The 10,472-nt window shown below is 39.1% G+C and overlaps 1 protein-coding gene across 2 annotated transcripts in view; it reads right to left on the bottom strand.

Moving 5' to 3' along the window:
* Nucleotides 1-212: 212 nt before the first annotated feature.
* Nucleotides 213-10,472, bottom strand: part of AIG1 (androgen induced 1) — a 130,777-nt gene continuing 120,517 nt past the window's right edge. For both annotated transcript variants that reach the window (XM_068938528.1, XM_068938529.1), the window contains 2 exons: nucleotides 4,757-4,920; nucleotides 213-1,623 (listed from right to left, as the gene is read on the bottom strand). In XM_068938528.1, the coding sequence (XP_068794629.1) occupies nucleotides 1,586-1,623; nucleotides 4,757-4,920 (202 nt within the window). In that variant the 3' untranslated portion in view covers nucleotides 213-1,585. The remainder of the gene's footprint in view (nucleotides 1,624-4,756; nucleotides 4,921-10,472) is intronic.

Genomic DNA, 10,472 nt, shown 5'->3' with positions numbered 1-10,472 from the left:
TGGTACAGCCTCTCCCTCTGAGGAACCATTGGAGGATCCCTTTCTTCTGCATCTGGCCACCTATTTCCATGAAATCTCTGGTAACTTGCCTAGTTTTGAAACCTTTACATCTCTGACCAATGGGTTAAAAATAGACTATAGGCAGAGAGACAAAAAGGCAACATAATCTTAGAAGCCTTATTTTTTAAGGAAACCAACCAAAAGAAACAAGCAAAGGTTCTCTAATCTTTACTTAGACACCAAAATCAAATCACATTCTCACTAGTGCACCATTTCCTATAACAGCATGTACATAAACCTAAGTGGACTGTAAAAGATACTGGAGGAGGCATGTCATGATTTGCATTAGATCATTTTCCCCCAACGAACTCTTGTTCCAGAATTAAACCTCTGCTGATATCCCTTTAATAAAAACCACACATAAACATTTCACGTCTTTCAAGTGCTCTGCATGTTAAAATAAATATACTTAAATACACTAATAAATACATGTGTGATGCAAACATCAGGACATCTGAATCTTTAAATTATTTTTAGTAGAATAATTTCTTGCTGAAAAATATTCCTTTCACTTTGTTTATTCTAATTCTACACACTTTTTCTACCTACTAGAGTTCCTTTTTGATTGTCTGATAGTTAAAAAAAACCTGTTGCCAAATTTAGACTATGGCTAGTATTTTTCAACTGATTTCTAATACATACAGGCACGTGCTTAACATTTGCTAATGTGCCTCCCTGAAGTAAGGCTTAAGTACAGCACTCTCTCTGGCACAGCACTAAAGACACTGTCCATTTATTGAGAACTTATGATTTGAAAATGCAGGCTCAGGTCCTGTACTAGGAAAATGTGAAGAAAAATCCTCCTGTAGAAATAACATCATCTACAGATGACATTGCAAAACCCCCAAATATATCATTCATATACCAACAATCCATCTAGAATTCCAAGAATCAGCATGAAGAAACAAATCTGGGGATAATGTGATTTTTATTTAGGTGTATTTAAGAAAAGTTCCATCCTATTCAGATAGCCTATCACTGCAAATAAAACTTGATTGGATTGATAAGACTATAAACATCAATTTAAGGCAACTGTTACATAATGTTACATTACTATTTCTTCAGATACATTCATGCAATTAACTTTTAACATATCTTTACACAATACTTCAAAGTATAGCATTATTTTATTTCCCCATGTTAGACCTATCTGATTAAGCTTTCCTCAAATGATACAAAAAATGGACTTGTTCTTCTTGGTGGAAGTGGAAAGACTTAATGACTTAAGGGTTTAATGAGTTATCTGATGCAAGTAATCCATGTTGAGAATGCTGCGGAGATAAATGTACATCCTATATGTGTGTCACATGCAGGCATGAAGAAATAGGAAGGGAGGCTGAAACATAATTAGTGTTCTTAGCTAAAATCATTTTTACTTCACAGGAACCCCCAAAATATCCTTGCATTGAGCAGAGGGCCAATTAAACTGTCTTGTTTCCAAAAGATTCCTCTCCATGCCAGCCTCTGTCGGTGTTGAGAAATCTTCTATGGAGTCATAAAAAATTCTCCATGTTGCATGTAATGTTCAGTCCAGTTTAGGCTTTTCTTTTCCTTCCTCAATACCTGAAAAAATGGCCAGAAAAACCTTTTAAAAATCTGAGCGAACAAAAATAAAGAGTTTACTTAGAGAGGTTTTTCCAATGCTCTTCTTCTTCTTTTCCCTTTATTGTGTCATTCCCCCCCCCACTTGCTCACACGCTCTTCTCATGTGTTACCTCACCTGCTGTGAAAGAAAAGAATATCTGCACACCTGATGTCAGCGGTTGTCCAGTAATGAACTGCATAACCCTTTCTCCCTCCAGACCTTTTCCAAATCAGTCTGAACCCCTGTGGCACACTCAGCCTTTGACTGCTGCAGGGGACTGCCAACACTTATCTCCCTGAACTCCTCTGCTTGCCTAGAAGCAAATTAAAGCAGATGTTATGATAGCTACCACTAGCTGAAGCTAAGCAGCTGACTTTATTTGAAAGCAAGTTCTCAAACTTTTGTCTTGTAATTCAATGAGTTTAGGCCCCCACCCGCACGTCAACATAAGATTTTTCAAAATCTCTAAGTACATCTCCCTTTTCTGAGAGTATGTGAACGAAGAACCAATTACTGTTGCTAGGGTGCCTCTTGCCTCTCGCAATGGCCATCTTTCAGTAATATCAGGAGTGCTGAGTTCAGTGCAGGGCTCCTTTGCTGCAGAGCTTTTCTCTTGTCTATGCTGAACTAAGTCTGGGCCAGGCAGCAGACTGTGTTTTTTCTGGCAACGAAAACATTCAGCTATTTCGTATGCCTGTTCCTGGACAATGAATTACTATCAATATTTGACAGAAGTATTGTTCTTCTGACTAAGCCCTCTCTGCCAAACCTCTCAAATAAAAATGTTTCTTTTGGAGGTTTTCAAGCCTGCCGCATATTGGAAAAGAAAGACTTCTGAAGGCAAAAGAGAAGCAATTTTTGAGAATATCGAGAAGACAACCCAGTCACAAGTAAGTTCACTGCTAATGCAATATATGCATAGATGGCAGTTACACCAAGATTCACTTAAAAAACATAGCTAATTAACCCCAAGATGGAGAACAAGCAGATGTATCTCCACTCAGAAAGCACAACTGCAGAAGTGACTTTGCTGAATGAGGCAACAAGGAAACAAATGGGTCTCTCTATTGCCTAAGTAAACAACAGCCTAAGTAAAATGGACCTAGGCGTTGCTGGCAAGCCAGAATAATGGAAGAACTACTGTCAGAGGTTTAAAACTAAAACAAAAGGATGGGTCCAAAAGATTACAGTGGGTTTACAAGCCTGCTCCAGAGCTCATCTTGATTTCCTGCTTTCTGGTGTAAGGAACTTTTCCAGTAGTTTTAACTGAACTGTTTTATTTACCTTTTAAAAAGAGCCTCTTTCCTTTATTCAGAAGTACTCTTCTGCAAACGCATTGAGTAGTTTGGCAGGAATGCTCATTGCCTCAAAACTGTGGAAAGACACTGGCTTGTAGAAAGGGCGAGTTTTTCCTTGCCCACCATGTTTGTGGTTTAACTCGGAAAAACTAACTGCAAATCATTTTGTCAGTAAGGATGGTCTATTTATGCATCTCCAGAGGAAAAGGGAAAAAAATCCAAATGTCAAACACATCCCTCCCCCCGACATTTTCTCAAGGTAGATTCCTTTAATTTGAAAGTTGAGTGCTCAAAAGCCCCTTTAAATGTTGCCATTATAGTTATAGTTTCCAAATAATATTTCCCAAATCTTGCATGGTGACAGATTGTCATTATTTTAGTTTTCTGATGTTTGTGGTATGCCTGTCATACACTTCAGGTTTGATTTAGGCAAACTGTTTCAAGTGTGGCAAAATAGCAGGTGACACATGGGCATTTGCTGGCTTGCAAGTGCTTGAGCCCCAGAGGAACTGGGTCAATATTCTTGGACCAAATCAAGTGGGTAACAGAGAGGATAATAAGGCCATGGTGAGTCTATTGGGAGAATGACCTGAACAACCTTAGCTCCTTCTTAGGGTGGAGGGCCACAAGAACCAGAGATTTTGTTATGCATACTGTGGAATAGTGAGGGAGATTTTCCACAATTTACTTATGCATGGATTTGGTAAGAGCATGTGATTCTTTACCACATCATTATGTTTTATACAGGACTTAGGTCAAGTGAAATTCTTCCCTGTGGCTGCCTTTTTTAGAAACTTACTTCCTGTATGAATGTAAATAGTGTAAATGGATGTGAATGTGACATCAAACTGCAAACTCAAAACCAGACTTGAGTACTGTGACAAATGATCACTGGCTCTAGAGTAAAACATATACTTTGTATCAGGGTGCTTTATATGAGCAAATGGCAAGTAAAACTACTTTGAGCTTCTGGTATCAGGTTCTCCTTAGCATTATATTGGAGGACTTGCTAAGAGATTTCAGCATGCAGTAAGCTACCCTGTGAATGTATGGTGTGCTAACCAGTTCACAATAAGTTTCCCCAAATGGGATATAGGCTGTTCACATGACAAAGGACAAAATTCCCATTGAGCAAGGACTTCACTCCATTTGTGACTTGCCATTGGGGTGGATCAAGAATGTTGTTTGCTTATTTCAGGCATTTGGATAAATGAAAATCATCTTTAATAGATTAAAGGAACCTGCTTTTCATTGTGTGCTTGCCTTATTATCCATTTTCCTTTACTCAGCAATGGGTGGCCTAGGTAGCATACAAGAACGTGAAGTCTACAGAATTATGTTTGCCCTGCAAAGGTGATCTTTCATTCCTGCTATGTGTTGATGTGAACACTTTTTTTCCCTTGAGTAAATTTATAAGTAGCAAACACCTTATATCTGGAAATACTAAAAGAATATTTTTTTCTTTCTAAGTCTAAGCTTACCATTAACAGCATTCCCATAGACCTATACTTTATTCTAGCTGCATTTACTGGGTTCATCAGCTAATAAAACCACGTGGGTTGTAAATCTTTCAGGTAATCACCAACAGCGCTTACATTAGTTTGGAAGTTATAAGAATAAATATTCATAGCTAATCATGTTCTCCATCAGCAATTCCATTCATTTTACTGTCTTTAAGAACAAGCTTACAGTTTCAAGGGAACTTCTGTCATTCTACCTTGTTTTAGCCTGCTAAAAACCTAGACTTTCAGTGGAGCATATTCAAGTCCTGACAGAGTCTTTCATGAGTTAATATTGCTAAAACAATACTCACATTTTTGGGTATCCCAGATGTAGTTGTTCAGGACCTCTCCCAGCAAGTAGGAAATGTTAATTATTATAGTAACAGCTACAAAAAAGATTATTTTGACACCTGGGCTGAGGTACTCAAGAAGTGGGTACACCCACACTCCTGTAACATGGTGAATCCAGCACACCCTGAAACAGAACAAAAATGACAAGTACTGACTATTACAGCCCTGTTTTTCAAAAGTAGCTTCGGTTGTACACTTAGATACCTAAAATCAATTATTTGAAAAGACTGCAAGTTGGAACCGAATTTGACTTTGTTGGACACCTGGGATGATACCCTTCCAGAACCAAGATCATAAGTGATGAAACTAAGACTGATCTCCTGCAATCTTACTGCATTTTCTTTTAATTTAACCTCAGCTGTTGGCCATTTCAGGTTCTGCAGCTTGCCTCAGTGAAGACAAATTGCTGATGTATTTCTTTGCCGCATTCATGTTTATTTACAAAGAATATACACTCTAGTTTCATACAGTAGCACTGAAACAGCAGCACACTCAATTCCAAGCAAGTTCTTTACCCTAAGAATATTCCCTGTTCTCAAGGCCGTCCCACACAACCAGATTCTCTGCTTTCTGGAGTGTCTTTGTTTCCTCTTTGTATACATTTGTGTGATTCTGATGCTTTTGCTCTCCTCACCTGGCAAGTGCCTCAGTTTTCGGGCTTGCCAGAAAAATAAGGTTCAGCTTCTCTTTAAGAGAATGATTTAACTTCTTCAGCATCTGTGTTTTAGGTTGCTCCTCCTTTTCTCTCAGTCACCTGATATCATTTGGGATCTAATCGTTTTTCTCTAGACAGGATAAAGAAAAAAAATCAAGTCCTACCACCTCAGTGAAATTATGCCCAGCTCCACATTCAATATACAGTAAAGGAAAAAGAATTATGCTGATTTGCTGGTGACAGAGATTTGTAGTGTTCAGACACAGCGGAGACCTCAGGCACACTAATCCAAAAGACAGTGTATCAGCTTTAATGCAACATGGTCTGAAGAAGTGCTCCAGGTACGTGATTTCTCTGTGTATGATTGCAACGGACATGACCATGGTTGGTGGTGCATGTTCAGCTGTACTCTCTGAAAGGATGGGCTTTGTGTTGAAACCCAAAATGGTGAGCATAGATGCCAGAAGAAAGCAGAGACAGTCCATATAACGAGAAGCTATAAAAAGTAAAAGGATTCAGCTGCCATGCAATAGAGCAAACATCAGAGGCCAGCTGGGAAAGGTACTCAGTGGAGATCAGCCTGGGGCCTGTAAGCTGCTAGGCTCTCTGTAAGAATATAAATCAGCTCCTTTCTGATCTCGTCATTTGGTGGGGAAGCTTACAGTGAAACACAGCTAGAGAGAAGACTAAGCAGGTGTACAGAATCGCTGTTTAGTGATTCTCCCTTACCCTGGAAATGTACATGGTTGTCATAGCTTCCTTTCTCCTCAGAAAAGCTTTTATTACAGCCAAATCCTTAACAGTTGGACACTTCATGTAGGAATTTGCACGTGTCAGTAAGTTGATCTGCATGATCTAAATGCCGATTAAAACTTCTTTCTCTGAAGGAGAAACATATGGAAAACGATCTCTGCACTTGTTTACAGTTCATTTTTTTACAGCATCATTCTGCCAGAATGAACATCTGACAAGATAAGGGTAGCCACGAAGAAACAGTTACTGTGTGACCCATGGTAACAGGATTTAACATGTTCCACTTGATCACAGAAAAGGATGGGATAGCTGGGTAGAAAGTCATGAGATGTCCTCTATTCCCAGGTTGTCGTTACTGGGAGTGTCTATTACTGTCTAACGTTTTTCAGTTCATTTGCTTTTGTTTTATGATCTTTTTGTGATAAATAAGCTCCAAGGAAAAAGCTTTGGGGGGAAAAAAAAAACCACTGTGTTTCTTTTTCACTTCTTTTTTTTTGGCTTGGTGAAACTGTCCAGCAGCACCTCTAGAGAGGGACTTTTGAAGTGAGTTTCTAAATTGCACCTGTGTGCTCAAGCTCATGAACTAAGTAGAAGTGACATTTACTAGAATGCATTTATGTTGGAAAGACGAAATATTTTCTAAATCCAACAAATGAGTCACTAATGAGTTCCTGAATGTCAGCTATGTCTTGCTAGTTCAGAATCTTTGAGTCCATTTTATGAATTCTATTCTTTGGGGGCCAAAATGCTAGCCCATGATTTGTTTGGTAATAGTGCTCGTGTTTTCAGTGTAGCTGTTGTATGCCTGTCACCAGAGCAGCCACAATGTAGAGGAACTCGCATGATGAGAACAAAAAGTACCAAGTGCCACTCAAGAGACAAAGGTCACAAACCCACCCGACCGGCCACCTTGATCTTCCTTTAAATGAGCTAAACCACCCAGCTCACTACATTTGGATAGACTAATATTAGACTTCTCTCCACTGAGCAGTAACACAATGACTATTCCTGCATTGTCTGTATCACGAATGGGAACAGCAAAAGTATGATTGCTACCATGGAAACCTTACCTGATGGCCTTTGTTAGCGCGTTCATTCCTACTTGAATACAAGCTAACTCAACGCCGCACAATAAAGGGCTGATCAACTGCAGGCATAAAGCTTCCATACAAGGCTACTGATTACTAATGTTAATGAATGCCTTCAACATGGCAATTCTAGTAGTCATTATTCTTGTCCAACCTCATTATTAGATAAGCACAGGGGAGCGTGCATTAAGGTTTACTTTGGAGTGCAAACCTAGATCCAATTTAAGAGCCTGTTATTGAGCAGGTTTAAAAAGTGTCGTTCATATAAAAATATTCTAAGGAGAAAAAGTTTAAACTAAAACTGGAACAACTACCTTTCAGCAGATAAAGTTAACATAGAATCTCCCTATGTTTTGGTCCTGTGATAGCCTATGTAGACTGATGACACAGCAGTGAGTTTCTTTTCAAAGATGAATGTGTTACAAGTTGCGGAGATAATTTTGCCAATTACTAGAGCTGGTAAGAGCAAGGAGTAGAAATATTCCTGTACTATATACAAAAGTAAAATGTTGGTTAAAAAAGTGGTGATATTTGGAAATGAAAATTTCAACTAGCTTGTTCAGAAATTCAAAAAAAAAAAATTGAAAACATGCTATTGCTTCTTTTTGAAAATCTCTTTTACTTTGGACATCCAAAACTTGGTTAATAAGGACAAGCAACTACTTCAAAAAATGCGGGAACCTTATGGTTTGTGTGTGCTCTACCTGCCACTTTGGGTAATGCAACTATTAAAACAACATGTGTGAAATCTAGCCATGGTACAAGCAAGCTCAACAGGTAGGTATCATGGTAGATAACCATGATGTCAGAAAAGTTTTGCAATGGGAGCCATCCCGCAGAAAGTGGTTGCTTCTTCATGATGGCTGCTCTCAACTGCATAATTTTGAATACACCTGCAGAGGCATCACAACTTGCTGGCCCTTTGTGGACTGAACTCTGAGAGTTTCCACCTGTTTCCTGCCCAAGCCAAGTCCTTTGACTACATCTGTAGCAAGACAACAATCAGTTCTAAGTGCTCTTGGTGGATACAGAGAGAAAATAGGAACTATTAGATGAGGGGCTGTTTAACTTGTAGAGATCAGTGAACGAGAGGGGTCAGAATAATAATAAATGTCATAAAATGGCTGAAGAGATCCAAATGCTCTTCCTCATAAAATAAGAAGCACTTCAGTGGAGTTCAGAGAGAAATACCTTTTGGCGTGATGCCCAATTAACTTCTGGAACTCTCTACCCCAAGATACACTGAAACCAAGATACTTAACAATCCTAGACTGCAAGTTTGGGAGGACCTCATGCTTCTGTGTAGTTCATTCCTCTGCTCTGGGCAGTATCACACATATCTAGCATGTTTCTGAAGTCAGAAGACTGTACAAACAATAAGAACGTGTCTCCCAAAAGAGGTGATGAGCTTACAGCTGCTAAGTCATTAAAAACTCAAGTGAATGAATCATTTGTGGTTATAGTGTAGGGACCAACCCTAAGCTTTCAGAAGTAGGAGCGCAATGACCCACACTAAATCTGTTCTGTTTTGGATTTCTAATACTGATTGAAGTGACGTGAGGGACATTTTCAGAAAGTCTCTTCTTTTACTTCCCCAAAATCTAGAACATTTTATTCTGCATCTAATTAGAATTGTTAAGTTCTCAGCCATCTTAAGATGCTGGGCTCCTTATAATTCCAGCTAGGCAGGCATAAGTCACCTACACTTGGAAAATATACTGTTTAGAAATTTTAAATACTAAAAAATAAGTTTAATAAGCAGTCATTACTTAGAAAATAACAGTAATCACCCCATCTTGTTCCAGTTTCTCCTGATGGATTCTCCTCCACCAATCTGTATGATGCTGAACAATAAAATGGGGTGTGAGACTGGGCTACCAGTATGGAATGGCTTAAGCAGTTGGAAGAAGACAAGTCCTGGAAAATTGCAGCTGCAAGTAATGTTGGATGCAAAATATACTCAGCATGACATGATGCTGAGTAGGAGGTACATCCTCTAGGATGAACAAAGCTTATCAGAAACTTGTGTTTATGTACAGGTAGCTAAAATGACAGAGACTCTGCAGATTAACTGCAAGGTATTGTCGTCACGGGAAGTCATCTATTTGATAAGTCATATTTAATTTTAAATATACTAATGGTTGCTGTGCCTTCTTGAGCTATATTTTAAGGAACTGCACAAGTAAGTGAAAATGTACTATCTATGCATGTCATCTGTGATTTTACTGTTACTTTGACTGAAACATTTGAGGAGGTGGAGGGGAGCCAGAATGTAACAGTCCGTTATTGCTATGTCAGACCTCTTCAAGCTGAGGATCCCTGCAGCCTTCTCTTGCTGAAACCTCTTCTGCTCTCCCACTCTCTTCCTTGGTCAGGCACAGGGGATGCTAATCATCTCCTGGCCTAATTCTGCTGCTTCTACCTCTTCCTACTCTTTTCTGTTCTGAGTAGTGCTGGCTCCAACTCTTTTCTCCTCCTCTGCATTGTCTCATCTATCACCCACTTCTCCATCAACCTTCCACTCTGACTTCAAAGCCTGTCTCTCTCTTTCCTGTCCTAGCTTTTCCCACTTACATGCATGTTTTCAGCTTTCAAGCTGTTGCACATTTCCTTACCCATATTTGCTTTTAATCCATGGTTCTAGTTCATCTCTTTTACTTGCTTTTAGAACTTTTCACCTGGTTTTCCCCAACCACTGATTCTCTATTGAATTTCCCTCTCCAGTGGTCACCTCCCAAAAGCATTGATAGTCCCCTCCCTAAGTACAGACACTTGGCCATTCTGTGCCTTCTCCTCCATCTGCATCAATCACTCCTCTTCTCAGCCACTTCAGAAAGCCTTTCGATTTCTTTACCAAAATGGCTGTCAATTCTCACCATGTTTCACACTCTCTCTTCACTCTTGTCTTCTGAATTTCAAGGTTTGTCCTAGCAATCTACAACCCTATCCCTTTTCCAACATCTGCTCTTTCTGATCATCTCCTATGGAGAAACTCTAGTGGGAATTCTACAACAAGGTTGACAGCATCTATTTTAAATTCATTCCAAATTTTCACAGAACTTAGATTCTTTCCTTAAATTCACTCAAGAAGTATTCAGCACATTACCTCATTTAAATGCTTTCCCTCAGCAAATCTACAGACCTTTTTAGAGTCACTTATAAGAGAAATCGTATTTTCAA

Source organism: Struthio camelus, chromosome 3 (genome assembly GCF_040807025.1).
Source record: "Struthio camelus isolate bStrCam1 chromosome 3, bStrCam1.hap1, whole genome shotgun sequence".
In the NCBI taxonomy this organism is placed as follows: domain Eukaryota; kingdom Metazoa; phylum Chordata; class Aves; order Struthioniformes; family Struthionidae; genus Struthio; species Struthio camelus.
This window is presented reverse-complemented; position numbering and strand designations above follow the sequence as displayed.